The 19,974-nt window shown below is 40.8% G+C and overlaps 1 protein-coding gene across 1 annotated transcript in view; it reads right to left on the minus strand.

Moving 5' to 3' along the window:
* Positions 1 to 19,974, minus strand: part of Ccdc148 (coiled-coil domain containing 148) — a 188,046-nt gene that overhangs the window by 61,369 nt on the left and 106,703 nt on the right. The window contains exon 11 of the mRNA XM_036184725.1: positions 13,118 to 13,236. Within this exon, the coding sequence (XP_036040618.1) occupies positions 13,118 to 13,236 (119 nt within the window). The remainder of the gene's footprint in view (positions 1 to 13,117; positions 13,237 to 19,974) is intronic.

Below are 19,974 nucleotides of genomic sequence, written 5' to 3' on the forward strand. Positions count from 1 at the left end.
TACTATGTTGGGGTATGTTCTCTTCAACCATACTGCCCAGGACTCTCATCATGAAGGGATATTGGATTTTGTCAAGGGCCTTTGGATATGGATATGATCATATGATTTCTGGATTTAAGGCCCTGGAGATGATGTATTAAATTTATTGATTTATGTGTATTGAACAATTCCTGCATCTCTGAGATAAATTCAACTCGATCACATTGAAGGAGATGTTTAATGTGTGTGTATGTAAATTCAGTTTTCAAGTATTTATTGAGATTATTTTAATCTGTACTCATCAGGAATGTGGCCCACAGTTTTCTTTTGTTGTTGCATTTTTAACTGATTTTAGCATGACGGTGATACCGGCTTCCTAAAAGGATTTGGAGGGATTGGTTGTAGTTGTTTAAACATGTGGGAGCATTCTGTTGTGGATCCATCTGGACCTGGACTTCTTTAGCTGGAAGATCTTTCTTTAAAATTACAGTTTCGATTTCCTTGTTTGTAACATCTAGTAAATTATTGATCTCATCTTGGTTTAATTTTGTAGGTTAGCAGCATCTAGAAAGTCATGTGTTCTTTTAGGTTTTCCATCTTAGCAGAATACAGGTTTTAAAGTATGACCTTATGATTGGCACCTGTGGGATATCTCCCTGTTCATTTCTAATTTTATTAAATTTGTGACTTCTCTCTTTTTTTGTTAATTTGGATAAGGATTGATCAACCTTTTATCTTTTCAAAGTACCAATTCTTTGTTTCACTGATTCTTTCTTGTTGCTGTTGTTTTGAGACAGGATCTCACTATGTAGCTCTGGCTGTCCTGGAACTCGCTCTGTAGACCAGGCTGGCCTCGAACTCACAGAGATCCACCTGCCTCTGCCTCCCTGGGGGTTAAAGTCATGCACCACCACCGTCCGGCTTGTTTCTTTGATTATTAGAGCTTCTATTTCACATTCATCTCTACCCTGGTCTTTGTTATTTTCTACGTCTACTGCTTTGCAGTTTGCTTTGTTCAGGTCTCCCCACACTCTTTCATGCTCCATTGTCATCTGACTCCTTTAGACCTTCAGTGTGAGCTCCTGGAGCTTTGAATGCCTCTGTTAGGGCAGCTTTGATTGTATCTCAGAGCTTTTTTGTATGTTATATTTTCATTCTTTTCAGAGATTTTTCACATTTCCTTCTTCCCATATTCAAGGACCCATCTGTCAGTCACCAGCATGTGGATTATAGTCCCCTGAGTCTGGCTGTGTTTTCACGAGTCTGTGCAGTTTCTTTTGCTAAGGATCTTGGGCTCTATTCTCTTGTGGTCAGATGTAATTCACATACTTGCTCCATTTTCCTAAACATGATGAGATTTGCCTTTGTGATTCAGTGTGCAGTCTATTTTAAAGAAACTTCCATGGGCTGCTGAAAATAATGTGAATTCTCTCATGTCTGGGTAGAATATTTTGTAGATTTCTGTTAGGTCTATGGACTATGGACTATATGCAGTTGGTCTATGATATCATTTAACTCTGATGTTTCTCTGTTTATTGTTTGGATGATCTGTCCACTGGTGACAGTGGACTATTGAAATCACCTACTATTAGTGTTTGGGGTTTAATCTGTGGTTTAATGTCAAGTAGTATTTGTTTTATGAATATTGGTGCACCTGAGTTTGGGGTGTATATGTTTAGAATTGCAATGTCCATTTGGAGGATCATTCCCTTGACCAGAGTCAAATGTCCCTCTGAAGTAGTTTGAATGTAATTGGCCCCCATGCTTTCCCAAGGAGTGGCACTATTAGGAGGTGTGGCTTTGTTGGGTGGGTGTGGCTTTGTTGGAAGAAGTGTGTCACTGTGTGCGTGGGCTTTGAGGTTTCCTATGCTCAGGATACTGCCTAGCAAGTCAATTTCCTGTTGCCTGAAAGATGTAGGACTCTCTGTTGTTGACTGTTTTATTTTTTATTATTTACAGTGGCTGTCCTTACCCAACTGCTGTCCTAATCAGCGATAGTAAATGTCACCGCCAGCAGAGGTTCTCCGCAAAGGCACCAACTCTTTCAAAGCTACGAAGGGGAACTCTATCTACATCTCCATCCCTCTAAAGAATTAAAGATTCCAAGGTTGAGGTGGAATTCTGCTAGTCCAGAGAGGCTGACGAGCAAGTAGCTAACCTTCTCCCTTTGCTTACATCTTCCAAAAAGTCCAGTGTCCTTTTACTCAGCCCTCACTTAAGAATCCTAGCTACCTACACATGGTTCCCCCCTACCACTTCCTGTCAACTACTTGCTGACTCAGCCTTCTGCTCACAGGTTAATTTTACTTAATCAAAAACAAATGTAACACATCTTTGCATTGTTAACGAAAAGTAGTAGGAAAAAAAATGCAATATACTTGAAAATAACATTCCACAACAACTCTCAGCTGTTCCTCCAGCATGTCTGCTTGTTCCCTGCCATGATGACAATGGACTGAACCTCTGAAAGTGTAAGCGAGCCCCCTCAATTAAATGTTTCATTAGAAGAGTTGCCATGGTCCTGGTGTCTTTTCACAGCAATAGAAAACCCTAAGACACCCTCTTTATCTCTTCTAATTAGTTTTGGCTGGAAGTCTGTTTTGTTGCTGGTTAGATTGGCAAGACCTACCACGGCACTCTCTGCTTACAATACTCATTTTCATCTTCTCGCTCAAAGCCTTGAAGGAGGGGTGCAAGTTTTGTGAACAACAAAAAGGTGGACTCTGTTTCCTTATGCAGTAGGCTAGCCTGTGTCTTTAGACGGCAGAATTGAGGCGATGATTATTCAGAGTTGTTATTGACAGATGTGTATTAATTGCTGTCATTTTTATTTGTGGTATTTGTTTGCTTCACTGTTCTTTTCATAACAGCTGTCCTGGTATCATTTCTTTTTTTTCCTGTAACTGGTTATATATGACCATCTTTCTTTTTAGTCGGAAGTATCCTTTCTAGTATTCACTGCAGGGTCGGCTTACTGGCCAGAAATTTCTTTAGCCTGTTTATTATGGAAAGTTTTTCTTTCTCCTTCACTTAGGACCAATAATTTTGCAAAGTAAAATACTATGGAATGGCCTCTGTGTCTTTTCAGAATTTGAAGCACATTGCTCCAAGTCTTAAAACCTTCTGTCCTTAATTAAAGTGTCCATTGAGAAATAAGCTGTTATCTGGATGGTCCTACCTTTACATATGACTCAGACCTCTTTCTTATAAGTTTTAATAGCCAATTGCTGTTTTGTATAGTCAGTGTTTTATTTATAATATTAAATTAAGAGTTGCTTTCTGTTACTGTCTATTTGGCATTCTCCATGCCTCTTATACCTGTCTTTCCCTAGATTTAGAAAATTTTCTTCTATGATTTTTAAAAACATTTTCTGTGCCTTTGGCATGGGTTTCTTCTCCTCTTTCTATGCCTATAAACTCATAGCATTGATATTTTCATGGTGTCTCATAGATACTGCATAGTCCGTGTGGGCATTAAAAAATGTATCATTTTCTTTCATTGAATGATCCAATTCTTTACCTTATCTTCAGGCTCCATCTCCCCATATTCCTATTTTTCATGTGATCCATTCTGTTGATAAGGCTTTCCTCTGATGTGTTCACTGATTTTTTTTATTATACTTGTTGAATTTTTCATTGCCAGCTGCATTTCACTTTGGGTTTCCTCTAGCATCTCTATCTCTCTTTTGAATTGTATTTTCATATACTGAATTGCCCTCCTTATTTCATTCAGCTGCTCCTTGTGTTTTGTTTTCTCTTACTGTCTTCTTTAAGTTCATTCAGGCATTGATTCATGCTCAATCACTTTGATTATGTTCATAATTGTTTTTTTTTTTAATCCCGTGTCCTATGTTTTGGCTAAGTTGTTCTAACAGTTATTAAAGAACTAGTGATCTGGGAAAATGGATGGTCTTGGGGTTTTTGTTGTTGTTGTTTGTTTGTTCGTTTTGTTTTTTTGCATTGCTTGTCTTTCTGTGATGACTTGAGAACCTAGATTTAAGCTGTTGGCTGTGACTCTTGACAAGTGTATTTAGTTCACCTGTATTGAGTGGGAGTTTGGATCTGTGCCTAGTGCTATCTTGATTTGCTTGGTTTTTGGATCAGCTAGGAGATGTTTGAAACTCAAGCTGTGACTACTCTGTTCTGATTCACAGATGGAGTCTCTGGGGTGGACTCCAGCTCACCTAGGGGAAGGGGTAGTTTCTGAGAGCATAGATTTTCTGATGGTGTGGATGAGGTACTGGAGAGCAGAGCAGGTAAGGACTCCCTCTGTAGAGTGAGCAGACAATGGACACAGATCCTTGGATGATATAGCCAATGGATACAGGTCCAGCATAGATTTTCAGATGGTATGGATGAGGTGCTGTAGGGTAGGGTAGGTAAGGACTCCTTCTGCAGGGTGAGCAGACAGTGGATACAGGTCCTCAGATGGTAAGCTTAGAATGCCAAAGGGAAAGGATGATTTCGGTTCCACCTGCAAAGTAAGAGGAAGATTCCCGCAAAGAGGGTTGAGTGAGTCCTGAGGTAGTGGGGATAGAGCGCCCTGAGGAGAGAGTGGGGTCTCTACCTGAAAACTGAGTGACATGGGTCCTCTAAAGTATGAAAGATGTCCTGGGAAGATGGTGGCCATGAGGGAGCAGGGCTTTTCTAGCTACTGGGTGGCGAGGAGTCCCAGGTTTGAGGTGTCTGAAGGAAAAGAGCCAAGAGGAGCATGGGTCCTGCCAGATGTATGGGCAGCAGGAGAGTCCCAGAAAAACAAAGTGTTTGGGGTGTCCAAGAAAGTACCTCAGGTACTTTCTCTTTAAATATATATTAAACATTTTGAAAATATTAACTTCACATATTGATTTTTCCTGGAAACACTTCCTATCAGCCATCCCATTATTGAAAGAACAATGTCAAACAGTTTGCATACCACATCCACATCCTGCTCCTTAGTGAACCTGGCTGGGATGGTGGGGAAAAAACAATGCTGGTATGGAAAACTCATTTCTCACTTCTCTAGAATAAAGTGACTCCAGGGAAGCCCTGCATTTTGCATGCACTATGTCTACACAACACAGGAACAGGGTGAGTTGTCCAGAGAGCATGGGAAAGCATTTATTTTTCATGGTTTGAAGAAGGTCTTATTAGAAGCACAAGCCAGTTTCTGAAAAAAAAAAAAAAAAAAAACCCAGGATCTGGCAGGTTCTGGAAGGAGAAAGAACCGAGAAGGGATGATCAGGACCACAGGTGATGTCCATGCATGGACTGTGGTCATAGGTGTGGGTCTGCACATTAAGGGTGAGTGAGACTGGTTATGTCGCCAGCAGATTCCATAGGGACTGAGACAAAAGACACAAAGGGCATCATGGCAAGGGCAGTGAAGACCCAGAAAGATGCAGGAGGATGAGTAAACCAAGATTCGAAGTATGTACCAAGTCGAATGTCAGTTCTCTAGGGCAGGTGCTCTACCTGCAGCTGCCACCCAGCTCTCCTCCACCAGGAGACGGCCAAGTTTGACTGCACATGTCATCTTCCAATCCAATGGCAGTCACTGATGACAAAGGCTATTCTGCAGCTGAAATGTGACTGGTTTGAATTTAAGTACGCTCAAAATATAAAATGCACACCAGATGTTAAATACTTAGGATGAGGAAAAGGCTGTAAAATATCTCATTAGTGGGTTTTATGTTGGCGATGTATTGGAACTATAATGTTTGGGGGTAGTTATTGAATTAAGTGGAATATATTATTAAAAACAATTCCACATGCTTCTTTTCATATTTTTAAGAGGATACCAGAATGTTTTGATTACATATATACCACTGTTTTTCACCCTAGAAAGAGGTTGGCCATTGAGGTAATAAGGAGAGTCAGAACATATGTCAGTCAGTCACCCTACCCAACCCTCCATTTGGAGGAGGCCGCTTCATTACCAATAGATATCATAGTTAGCATTCCACCAAAAGATATCATCTGAAATGGCATTGTTCTGCAATGCGAATTTGAGATACTTCTTTCAAAATATACGTGTGTGCGCACACCTATACATGGATGCAGATGTGTGGATACCATGTGCACTTGTAGAAATTAAAGGGAAATCTTGAGTACTGGTGCTCATCTTTCATGTTGTTTGAGATAGGTGTTTTGTTTGCTGTTAATTCTAGGCACTGGTCTGTGAGCTTCCAGAGAATCCCCTGCCTCTATCTTTATTTTATTTTTTATTTTTATTGATTGTGGATTTCACATTGTACATTCCCATCCCACTTATCTGTCACCTCATACCCACCCTCTGCCCCTTGGAACCTCTCTCCTCCCCAACAAAACCAAATTTAAAAAAAAACCAAAAAACCAATAACCAAGCAAAACAAAGCAATAGAAAAAGGAAAAGAAGAAGGAGGAGGAGGAGAAGGAGAAAAAGAAGGAGGAGGAGGAGGAGGAGGAGGAGGAGGAGGAGGAGGAGGAGAATCTTATTGTGGAAGCTGCAGTGTGACCCACTGAGACACACAGTTTACCCTTTAGTCCATTCGTCTTTACTTGCAAGTGTTCATTACCATGAATCATTGGCTCAAGGCCTCTGGTTTCTACTACACCACCAATAATGAGCTCTCACTGGGACTCCTCTTGGATATCCTGTTGTTAGAGATCCTGCTGTTTGGGATCCATAGATTCATCCCCTGCACATGCTCCAACAGTTCATAGATTCGGTGGATATTAGCGTAGACCAACTCATAGCCCTGGTTCCTGGCCTGGGTGGTAGGTAGGTTGGTCAGCTCGCTAGCTTTCCCTCACAGTCATTACTGGGGTGAGTGTAGCATGAATTTCTAAATGGTCTTATTTAATACAAAAAACTCAGGTGAACCAAGTATGGGGGTGAAAAGGTCAGAGAAGCAGAACAAGCCACAGCTAACCTCACCTCACCAGCTTCTCAGCCGATCCTGTTTCCTCAGACTGGAAGCCTCTCTGTCCTCATCCGAACGGATCTCAGCTGAACTGCTGCTAACAGCCTAAGCTTAAAATCCTCTAGTTCCTGGCCCTCCTCACACCTTATATACCTTTCTGCTTCCTGCCATAACTCCCTGGGATTAAAGGCACGTGTCACCATACCTGGCTGTTTCCAGTGTGGACTTGAACTCACAGAGATCCTGATGAATCTCTGCCTCTGGAATGCTAGGATTAAAGGTGTGTGCTACCACTGCCTGACCTCTATGTTTAATGTAGTGGCTGTTCTGTTCTCTGACTCCCAGATAAGTTTATTGGGGTGTACAATATATCAACCACAGATGAGCTCTCTGGCACCACCTCTGCTAGCTCACCCACTGTAGCAAGCAGCAAGGAGCTGGGCCAGTTCTTCTGATCTCAGGTCCTCAGATCCAGGTCCTCCTCGCTTGTATTGCCAGGACCAGTTCTACCGTTTTGACCATGCAAGGTGCAGAGCCCTCTGGGTTGCTGTAGGGGGCATATGGGGGCAGAGGGGTGTGTGTGGAGGGGAATTGTCCTGCTTTCACAGCCTCAAGGCTGGCTCATCTCCGACTCTGACAACAGGCTCAGCTCTAGTGTTCTGCCTCTATCTTGACCACTGGCTTTGCAGATGTAAAGCCCTTAGCATTAAATGGGGTTCCAGAGCTCTAACCCCGGTTGTTCACACTCATGCCGCTGACACTCAGCCCCGGAGATAGCTTTAATGGAAAAGTTTCCTTTTCTCTTTGCTACCCTGTATCAGGGGGCCTAATGAAGAAATTGAGATCAGTTATTGAGAAATCGAGGACCTACTCTTTAAATGGGCTTGGGGAGGATACAGTGAGTGAGCAGTTGATTTGTTAGGAGCTGATATCATGTTACATACAAGTTTTGAGCAATGGTTTTAAAAATAATACTTATGTTAATATTTATTTGTTAGCAGTGGGAAATATATTGCTCTGAAAAACTTTTAGAAGGTAGACTCAAAGTAATATAATCTTTAGCAATAAAAAGGAAGAAATTGATGAGACACGGATGGACTTCAAAGAACCCAGATGCAGTCCATTTGTCTAAAGTGTCCAGGAAAGGCAAATCCACGGTGGCAGAAATAGACTAGTGGTTGTTGTGACTGGAAGAGAGACAGGCACTAAAGGAAGTGAGCAGGAGAGAGCTTAGGGCATGTTGGATATTACTGACAAGCTAACTGTCACCATGGTGACACAACCCTATAAACTTACTGAAAGATCACTGAGGCATACACTTAGAACAGGGGGCTTTTGTGATACATAAACTGTTGTTCTTCAGTTGAATTTTTTTTAAAAACTATAGCTGGGTTTAGTGGCTTCCAATACAGCATACCAGAATTTTGCATCTTTTTAATAAAAAGACATGGAAAGTACAAAAGTATCCTAATAGCCACTGGTTTATTGTCAGGACAGTCAAAATAAAATGAAAGCTACTTAGAAATAAGACAGTGAAAAATATCATTTCATATTTTACAGAATGTTGGCAAAAGATATACAAGAAAGATTACAGGCAAAAAAAAATTGATTGTAAAATAAGAAATTGCAAACAAAGTAACTAAAGCTTTCAACCCAAGGGGCAAAAACAAAGCAAAACAACAAGAAAAATCCAAAAAACAAAAACCAATAAATAAAAACTGAATAAACAAAACCTCTTAGCCACCTAAGACCAGAAGATCAATTCAACAAGATCAGTCAACGGATGAATAAGCTACTCTTACTGAGGTACAAAATACACACACACACACACACACACACACACACACACACACACACACACACGAGAGAGAGAGAGAGAGAGAGAGAGAGAGAGAGAGACAGAGAGACAGAGAGACAGAGAGAGACAGAGACAGAGACAGACAGACAGACAGACAGACAAACAGTTTAAGAGGCCATGGTGGGGAGTTGGGAGTGAGAGGAGATAGTTGGGGTGGGTATAATAAAGGCAGATTGCATGGCTGTATAAAGTCAAAGAATAAAAAAAGATATTAAAATAACAACAAAACAACTTCAACTATACTCAAGGTCAGGTTTCTTTCTCTGACTTCACCTTCAATGACATGAGTTTGCAAAGTTAATTAATTTCAATACTTCATACACATCCTAGGCTTCATACCTCTGCACCCCTACAGCTGCTATCTTAAGGCAGACTTTTTCTCATCTAAAAGGAACTTGAAATTACCTTCTTGGTCACAAGTTTCTACCTCGATGAAGATAATTTCTATAAACTTTCACTGGAAAAAAATCTATGCGAAGAAAGAAGAGACTAGAATGCTATTATTTTGGCAGCATGTTTCTAGATTGGAGATTAAATCTTGTGTATATAACAGCTTTCCTTAACATTATTTTAATGCAAAAGGTCAACAGAATTTGTAAAAGAAAACTGATATGAGAGTAGTTATTTTTGAGAATTCTTGTCCTACTAGACAGCACAAGAGAGTGATTGAACAGCATGGTGTCCATGCAGAAGCATAAATAGAGATCAGCTTTTATTTAATCTAATTAAGAGTCCATATGGATATAAAAGTATAATTAGAAATGTGATATATAATAAAAGTGGCATATTCAATCAAAGGGTAAGGATGAATCATTAGCAATTGGTTCTGAGATAGTTAGCCATCAAATTAGGGGGGAAATAAAGGAAGTCAGACAGTCAGCTCACATCATTGATGAATATAAATCCCAGATGGCTACATGGCTAATTTTTAGAAGAAGAGTGAATAGCATATTCTCTTTTATAAAAGATTAGGTAGGGCTTTGTTTTGAGGGCTACCATGGATCATTTTGAAAGTTGTGCCAGGTTTTGTCTTTGTGTGCAATGCATGGTTCAGGAGGAGAACGTTTTTCTAGTTTGTCCCTCTGCAGCAGAGACTGACTACACATCACTGCCAGACCAGGGCACCTTTTCTAATTGCTCCAATGATATTCTTTGCTAGCAACCACCAAACAGAGTTAACAGACAATCTTCAGCTAGACAAACATTTTGTTTTCTTCTGGATGGTGAACATGTCTACTGCATTTGTATGTGCACACCTTCATTCCCAATGGCTCTGGGAAAGGGTAAAGCCTTTTACAAGAGCATTGGTGCCCTTATAGAAGACATCAAAGAACTTGTCTCTCCCAGCCAGTAAAGTAAGTCTCCATGAGACGGCTGCTCTCTGAAGGCCAGGGAGGGAATTCTCATCAGAACCCTGTCCCTTTTGGGGTTTCTAACCTCCAGAACTAAGAAAATAAATTTCAGATTTTCAAACCATTTTTTTTATACCTCTAGCTGACTAATACAATGGCACTATATTTTGTATTTCGGTGAAGATTTGTTTGGTTTTCTTACCCTTTTATCTTTGTCTAGGTACATATAGATAATATCTATGTACTTTGTTAAACAGTTGATAATAGCAATGGATTCCAGATAAGACATTACATGAGCACAGGCATCAAACAGCAGCTTGCATTAATATAAATGGCTTCATTTCTATAAGAATGGCTTTATTACTACATTTTAAAAATAGTTTAAATATTTTGACAAAACTGCATTAGAAACATCTTGTCATTAAAAAAAAAAAAGAGGTCAGTCCATGAAAATCACTTATATAGAATGTTCTTACTATGTTGTAGGCCGTGAGTTACATTTACTGTATATCTGATATTTTAATCATTTGAAGTAGATACTATCTATATATTCACTGTAAAAACTAACGCCCAGAGACACTAGTCTACCCAAACTTCATAGAGCTGTAAAAGGCAAAGCCAGGCTCTACTGGCAACAACCCAGTTCTGGAGCCTTCTCTCTCATGCTCAAGAAAATGGGGTATTTGGAACATGGAAGGCTAGTGGAAATGTTGACAAAATAATTTGAATAAAATGAGATGTGGATGTGATTGTCTTTTTGTTATGTCAAGCCACAGGAAACCTCCAAAATGCCACTATTTTTAACCACAAAAAGGAAAGTTTCATATTCTCCACCCATCAATTTGTTGGTTACTTTCATGAACGTTCATCTTCCATAGTCAAAGCAGAAATAGGTAAATGAGCAGAGTTTTCAAACTCTCGAGGGCACATCTGCATATCCTGATGGTAAGTCTGGAAGCTAATGTTTTAAGTCTTCTTAATCTGATGTGAAGAAAGTGCCTTAGGTTAAAACATCAAACATGATTTTTATTGTATTATATTATTAGAGAAAAAATGTTTTAACCCATCTACCAAACTTGTTAGTGCCAGAGTGGTTACAAATGAATATAGCTTCTGGTCGTTGTCAGAAGTGAAATCTCTTTACATGTTAGACTACATCTCAAAAAATATAGAATGAGAATTATATTTCTATCTATATCACTTTTTTAGACAGGTATTATATATCCTAGGCTGGTCTTGAACTTGCTATGTAGCTAAGGATGACCTTGAACTTCTGATCCTCCTGACTCCATCTCAAGTGCTGAGATCACAGGCATGTGCCACCACACCTGGGTTTTGTGGTGTTAGGGACTGAACCCAGGGCTCTGTGGCTGTCACTCAAGCCTTCTTTCAGTGGTGCTACATCCCCAGCCCACACAGCATCACAATGTTTTTGTGGAGAATTATGGCTTGGATATATCACATTTGAAAGCCCTTCCTTGGTGACTTACCCATTGGTATGCAAGGGTTGGCTTCACAATTATTTAAATCTGCATTATTCCATCAAAGGAGTTGATATGTATATATCACAAACTCTTAAAAGTGATCATCTTTCTAGCCTTCAGATGTTTTCCAGTGGACAAGACAGAGCCTTAGGGAAGGTAAACAACTGATGTTCCCAAGGTCATACATTATTCAAAGTTGAGGTAAGAATAAAACCCAGAGCTACAGCTCCTGGTCCTCGGTCCTTTTGCTTTGCTGTAATATGGCTATTTTTTCCTGTTATGTAATACACACTAATCTGATTTGCTTTTTCTTCTTTTCAACTGAAGCTCTGAATCAGCTAATCTTGATAATTACTAGGACAGGAAGCGAAAGGCTGAAAATGGTTCTGTAATCAGAGAAGCTCCCTGCTTTGAGAGATGTTCTATTAGAAGCATGTTCCAAATGCTGGGACTCCACATCTGTTCTGCTTTTCACTCCCCTTGAGTTCCTGTGGCTCTCTTTCTTTTCCTGGGGGAACTTAAATGGCCCAGCCAGTGTCCTGACCTCGGTCTTTGCATTGCCCTTTGGTGCACAGCTGTAGGGGCTCCTGTTTACTTCTTTCTGGCCTGCAGCATGCTCTGCCCTCTGGTAACCACTTGTATCTTGGCCTCACTTGCTATTTGCTTTTTGGTTGTTTGACCTCTTGACCTTGAGCTCAGGCTGTGCTACATTTTTGGTCCCATACTCAATTCTAAAATACTGAGATACCTGGAAAACAATGTAATTATAACCCAGGAGCTGGTTGGGACAAGAAACACCTATAACTCTGGGGACAGTTCTAATTCTAACTTTTTTCGTCTATAGGGACTCTCCCTCCCTCAGCCAAGAGACTTCCTTAGTGTCCACTTGATCCCTTTATGTAACAGATTTCCTGATAAAGAATATAGCTCTTTATTTTCAGATTTTCCTTTCCAGATTACTAGGATTTTTTACTGTTTTCTTTTTGGCCCCAATACAGCAATCATTAAAAAAAAAATGTTTTAATCTCTTGGGGTAACACATAAAATAAGAAGACGAGCTCATTATCTCCAATGTCCTTCTCAGCTCTGCAGTTACATAATTGCAGGAAATTCTAGGGCACATTTTCATATATGACTTTAGTGAGTTCACTGGAACATCCACAGAGCTCTGTGTAATTGTGGATTGTCTTTCCCAGCCTCCGTCACAGTAAGTGGACCCTTTTCTTATTAAAATAATGGCTTCCTCCTCCTGGGTCAAAATATTAAATCACAGCTACCGCCAGTAGCATTTCATGCACACAGTGGGCAATCAGTTGCCAGAAAACCCTCTGTGAGAGCTTTAACTAGGAAGTCATCAAAGGAACAAAATGGAAAACCGGAGGTTTAAGTAGGAAAGTGAGAGTTTAAACTATATTATAGAAATCATTTTATCCATTTGTAGATATAAATATTGAATGGCAACATTCGGTGTGAATGATGCTCGCTCTGATATCGTTTATCCTAATGTATTGCAGAAGGCGCTTTCGCAGCCCACCATGGCGTCTCAAACCTCTCCCTTACCTTTCTCTGTCTTTCACTGACTGTTCAGCCATTAATGTCTTCAACTCTTCTAGACGCTGGAGATCTCTCATTTCCATGTCTTGCCACTTCTGTTGCTTCTTAGCCCAGTATTTCCTTATCTGTCATAGAAATGTTACATCAAATTTAAATTAACACTGGATAAAATGGAGGAGGGGCATGACATTATCCAGTAGCTCATACAGCAAAAAAGCAGATTGAAATGGCATTTCATCTTTTTTGTGTGTTTGTGCTTTAGAACTTCCTATAAGATATTGGCAACAGCAAAAAAAAAATAAATAAATAAATGAACACACAAAGGTATGAGTCTCTGCCATGCTCCTGGCTTAACGGTTTCTGAAGTGGAAATGTAATGTGTGCTGAGACCTAGGTTTTAATCTATGGCTGAAATCATTGACTTTCAGGGAACCACAAAAATAAAATAAAATAAAATAAAATAAAATAAAATAAAATAAAATGTGTTACTGCCTCTGAAGAATATGACCTACCTGTTACCCAGGAGTATTTTTATCCTCTTATGGTAATGCAATCTTTAGCAAATATAGCATTAAAACTATTTTTACCTTAAAAGCATGGGCTTATTTATGCTAATGGACAGCAGGATATAGAAAGCTTTATGTTCCCGGGGAAGTGGCAGGAGATGGGTGGGAGGAAGGAGGGAAAGAATGAATTAACACGGTTGTGGTAAAGAGCAGTCTCGACCTATGTGGTAAAATCAAGGTCGTGCTCACCAGGTTCACAAAGGTGGAAAGCATTGCTCTTCCTGAGCCCTGTTTTCTTCTCTCGATGGAAGCCAACGACAAGGGTTATTTGCAGGGAGCCGAAACCATCTCTGGTTCCACAGTGTGCTTAAGCCACTCAAGTTAATAAAAGCCTCTTCTGCTACTCCAGGCTGCCATGATGCGGGCTCAAGACACTGGATCTTGCTAGTGAAAGACAGTGGCACTTCAGTGGTGACAGGCAGCAGTCTGCAGGGTAACTGGCTAGCATCACCTCCAGGGTGACACTTCCTCTTCGGAGTTTGGATATGAAAAGCTAAATGCTTTCCCGCCTGGCCCCAGCATCATGGTCTCTGCCCTGGGAGCCTCTCAGGAGGCAGCTGAAGCTCCTGGCCACAGCCAGAGAAATGCTGCAGCCCGCAAGGAAACCTGGTGTAAGGTGGCACCCACGGGACATGACTCAAGTCAGAGTTGAAAGAGAAAAACCAAAATGATGCCAAAAACAAAGATGGAGAGGGGTAGGGTGGCAAGGTGGGTACAGTCCTCCTGATAAATGCCAGGAACCCTAAGTGCCAGGCAGGATAATAGTTTCATCATCTCCATTGCAAGTATAAGAGGTCTTTATATTCTTTTGCATTATCTTATAGGGTTTTTTGTTCTGTTCTGTTTTGCAATAAATGTCTTTCATTATCAAGGTGGCGCTGCTACTTCAAAACTAAGTTTGAAAAAACACGACTGTAAGATGAAAGAGGACTGACTCTCTCCTGGGCCATGCCAACCCAATGACATGTGCTTACTCTTGACCTTGGCCTGGAAGGAAGACCATGGCTCCTCCTGCAGACAGGCTGCTGAAGCCCTCTCATCCCCGACATGACTTGGCATGTTGCCTTGTGAAGATCAGAGTATGATGCCCCCCTTTCCTTTCTTCCCTCCATGCCTCTGTTCTTTCTTCTCTTCCACTGGCCCTCTCTCTTCCTGCCTCTCTCCTTTCTCCCTCCATCGCCTTCCTGATGCAGTCATTAACAGTGCTTAATCCTGACCTGGGCCCCCCAGAGACCCGAGGCCACAGCTGACAGGTTTCTCACAGCCTCACACTTCAGAGCACTTCTTCCTTGCTATAACTAGACTCTTCGGAAGAACTGCTCACTCTCCGACATGGCATTCTGGGGAGTGCTTTTCACTTGTTATTAACTATGACTTTAAAAACACTATCACATATTTCTCACACATAATTCCTTCTATTTTCCATATTTGTATTGTCTGAATACAGCACCTGTTCTTGTCAGTGCTAAGTGTGGACTTCCAGGTCCGTGTCAAGAATAACCTCAAAGCTACCTCTGCCTGTCTAGGCACCATCTGAATTTCCATTCAAGCTGTTATTCTTACAGTTCTTCTAAAGAACTGTGTCCTGCTTCAGCATTTGATTATTGTTAGTGTTCTACCACTTTAAATTATACACCAATAGACTCTCTGATAAAATTGGCTCCTCTCCACCTTCATCCTCTGGGTTCTGACTCAGTACAGTTTAGTGTTTGGCCCTCAACATGAGGCTTTGCTAAGCAGTACATCCTCTCTCCCGCTTGATGGCAAAACATGTGATTTCCTAATCTTGGCATTCTGAGTGTCTTCTAGAACATAGCATGTACTTAATAACCATTAGATTAATGATACAATTGTATGAACAGGTACCAAATTCATGGCTTTGGTGGGACCCTCCGTGACAATTATTTTTTAGATGAATGCTTGGTCAGGAGCTCCCAATTTCTCATTGGCACTCCAAGACACGTTCCCTATGTTCTGCTCTGCCCCCACCGCTGCTTTCTCACCCCCACCAAGGAGAGGAAGGGCTACCCTTCCTTCAGTGCTCATAAGCATGTACTCCAGAGACTCAGAAAGACCCCGACCCCAGGACAGCTCTTCATTCTTACATCTCCCTCCTCCCGCCTCGGTGCCTCTCTTCATTCCACCTCAGTGCTCTGTGTGCTGCTTCCTTCTCGGCTGGCCAATGAAACACATCTCTCTCCAGTTAAAAATCCGAAGAAAGACTTCCTTTATACCACCGAGGTGGTAGCAGTATGCCGTTCAAGGTCCTTTTCTGTTAAAGCACCTGAGACTGTTTACTGTGTTCCACTTTTACATCTGTACTATCCCCCACTCACAGCGTTCTTACCTCTGCCTTCTAAAGAGGAGGGATTTACCAAGCAACAGGGAAAGGTGGAACAATTGTAGGCCAGTAGTAAATCCAAATGTATCAGTAATAATCCAGGCAAACTCATTGCCTTCACTTACAAAGGATCAAATCAAACAATCATTTCGATTCTTATTTTATCAATAATTTGTATTTCTGTATGTTGCTATTAACCTTTATGTTTACTGTTAAAACATTATTGGCTTTGGCATTCATTTGTTCAATAAATATTTATTAAAGACATGCCTAGAGCCATATACTGTACTATTTACTTAGAATATGGTATTTGTTGCAATTGTCATAAAATTGGGACTTCATAGAGGAGAGACACAATAAAGAAGTAAATGAATGAACAAGTCATTATATATCCTGTTAATTCCTAAAAAGGAAGTAATAGGGTGATAATTCAGAACAGTTTGGGTGGCTTTATTACATGGCATTTTCAGATGCCTTCAACAGGACATTTGAGGAAAAGTTGAAAGATGAAAGTGAGATGGCCATGGAGGAGAGAGAGACCAGTGGAGGATGAGGAAGCCATGGGTTCGGTAGCATTGGCCAGGAAAGAACTCTCATGTTCTGGAAATTGAGAGGAGACTGAACTAGAATTGCTGGGTAAATCCAGAAAACTAGAACTGGCAGCCAAATCTAGAAGACTAGAATTGGCGGGTAAATCAACACAAGGGTCCAAACTGGAGAGCTGCTAGGGGTGTTGATGAGCAGGCCAGGATTCAGAAACGAGGAATTTCAGTCAAGCAGTGTCAAGGTGTGACTCTGGGTGAAGAAGGACGGCTCAGCCTGCTCAGTGCAGAGTGGAGAGCAGAGGCGCCAAGGAGTGAGGAGATCAAATGGAAATGCAAGGCTAAGGTGGTCACTTGGACTAAGAACTGGAGTGCAGTGTAGGGGTGAGGCATGCTTGAGTGTGGGACCTGCAGGCTTGTCGAGAAGTTTTGCATATTCAAGGCCTGGAATAAAGAGCAAGCAATGAGTCCCAGCATTTTGCTTTCTCAACTGTGAGACTGAAGCATCAGTAACTGAGATGAAAGAATAGGTTCATAACAGACTCGGAAAAGAAGGACAAGCAGAAGGTCACTTTGGGGCATGTAGCTCCTGATATGCCTGGAACAGCTCTAAGAGGAGACAACGGACATGTGGAGGTGTGAATTGCCACAGGGAGGACTCAGTCCTGCAGGCTCAAATTAAGTATCTATTTGTGGGAAAATATCTGATGTCCGAGAGTAGGGAGAAAAGATGCCGACCTTATGTACATCTTCATTTTCACACTTTTCCCTGGAGAATGGCTCACCTTCTCACCTCCACTGTGGCATCTCATTATGTTGTCAAGACTAGATCAAGCCTAGCTCCATCCCCTGCAGCAAGGATCCTTCGCTTATTATTTATTAAGCTTCTCTCCTTAGTTCTTTTACATGGCACTTCCTGGAACTGTTCCTGGTCTAGGGAGCCTTTGCTATATGCCTGGGATTGTGCTGCCCTGCCTTTTTGATTGGGAAACCCCCCTCTTGGCCCTCTTTTAAGGTTTATCCTTCAGCACTGCATTCTTAGCCAGACTTCCTTTCTCCTCGTCCAGCTATGGTGAGGTGTGCCTGTTAGAGCAATATTTATGTTTTTTTGGCATAGCATTTCCTGTATGGACCTTTGTTATTTATCATTGTATTCCTAGTACCTGATATCATGTCTGACATATACTAGAGTTTAGATGGTCACAGTTAGATGAGTGGACATTTCTCCTGGTCTCTGGCCCAAGAATAACAGTTGTGGATGGGAATTGGGCCAGCAGTTTTATTTGTAAGATGGTGAAGTCTGAACTATGTACTTCCCCAAGGAAAGTTCCATTCACATCTCATCAATTAATAGGAGCAGAAAGTGTGGGTGGGGAATTATTGGCTCTGTGAGCTTCAAATTAAAATCCTGGCTAAGGACGTTTAACTAGACCTTTGAGATATTTGTTGAGACACAGATCCTAAATGCACTGAGTTTTAGACTTCTTGTGTAATTTTTAAGACATTACGGTGATGGCTATTTAGACAGTTGATATAAGTGATAAATTGAATGTCAAGTTCTTACTTAGACGTGAAGTTTCTAGCAAAATAAAACAAGCTCTCATTGTCCTGCTCTCCTGTTTTGGATGCTGATTTGACCTGGATGCAAGATGCGGATTCACAGTCCCACATCTCCATCATTTTAGTAGACTTATACCAGCGAAAGCGTGAACAAACCAAGGAAAATAGTCTCTGCATAGATTTATGTACCAAAATGTAATACTATTTTTTCCAGAGCATTTAGAGCATTTTTATATCCTATCTCACTTTAGCCATCTTCAAAACAATTTGTTCCTTATTAAGAAGCCGACTAGAAAGCATGGTGTTTATGCTCTAAGCATACATCAGAGTTTTCCCTTAAAAAACTTAGACGAGTGTCAACCAGCCATTAAATTCACCATGAAATAAGGCTTTCTTACTTACAGATAGAAAGCAGAAGCTCAGAACAAAAGCATTATCATAGGAAAAGGGTTGGCCTCTAATTTCAAGCTATCTGTGTGATATTGAATCTTTGAACAAACAGACTTCTGTACAGTGTTCCCAAGTTATTATCGCCAGAACTTTAATAACTTTGCAGCAGGAGGTCATACACTTAACTAGACACACAGACAGTACGATACACAAAGGTTAAAGTATCCAGTCTCTCTCCCAACAAAGCATTAAGACAAAGCAAACTGTGATTTCATCTTCTGGTTTCTAATTTATTTAGATAGCTCCTTTCAACTTACAGCCAGCCTTTCTCCTTTTGGTCTGAAAAATGCAGCCCCATAGAAAAATGTAGCAGTATCATATATAAAAACACGACTAGACGTCATAATAAACATATTCATTTTTACTTTATTTTTCCTGTTAATTTAGCAAACATAATAGTACAACCACCTCTGCTTTGGCACATAATTTTATGACCTCCTGAAAGGCAAGAGACATTTCTTATACAGTGGCATTTTTTGTATCCAGTGTCATCATTCAGGAGGGAAATAAAAACTCATTGTACCAGGCTTTCTTTTTCTTTTGGGCCACAAACCAGCTCCCAAATCATGACACTGAGACTTCTTATTAGTTATGAATACCTGGCCTTAGCATATGCTTGTCCCACTAGCTCTTACATCTTAACCTATTTCTCTTCATCTACGTTTTGCCATGGGGCTTTTTACCTTTCTCTCTCTCTCTCTCTCTCTCTCTCTCTCTCTCTCTCTCTCTCTCTCTTTCTTTCTTTCTTTCTTTCTGTCCCACTTCCATTGCTTCTCATGTCTGGCTGGCTTGTGGCCCCAGGCATCTCCATATCTCTCTCCTTCTTTCTTTCCTTCTTCTCTCGAGCCTAGATTTCCCCTCCTCCTTATTCTCTCTGCCCACCAGCCTTGCTTATCCCTCTCTTGCCTAGCTATTGGCCGTTCAACTTTTTATTAGACCATTCAGGTGCCTTAGGCAGGCAAGGTGAAATAAATGCAACACATATTTACATAATTAAACAAATGCAGCACAAATATGTAACACATCCTTACATAACAAATGTAGCATAAACAAATGCAACATGCCTCCACACAGTTAAAGCAATATTCTGCAGCATAAACAAATGTAACACATCTTTATATACTTAAAGTAACATTCCACAACAACTCATCTGCTGAATTGATGCAATGAAATATTATGCAGACAGGAGGCATTGAATAAAATACTGTTCTGGGTTTTGCTCATATAAATCCCAATGTACCTGAATAGACAATAATAGTGCAACGTACCAGTCACTAAACTGATTTGTAATGTCACGGGGCATGGTATTTCATCCCAAGACTATGCATGCCTGGGTCAAATTGCTCAGGAGAGCCAAATCAAGCTACTTGATGCCAGAGGTGAACTCTTAGCTACTCTTACTCT

This window comes from Onychomys torridus, chromosome 4, assembly GCF_903995425.1.
Source record: "Onychomys torridus chromosome 4, mOncTor1.1, whole genome shotgun sequence".
Lineage (NCBI taxonomy): Eukaryota > Metazoa > Chordata > Mammalia > Rodentia > Cricetidae > Onychomys > Onychomys torridus.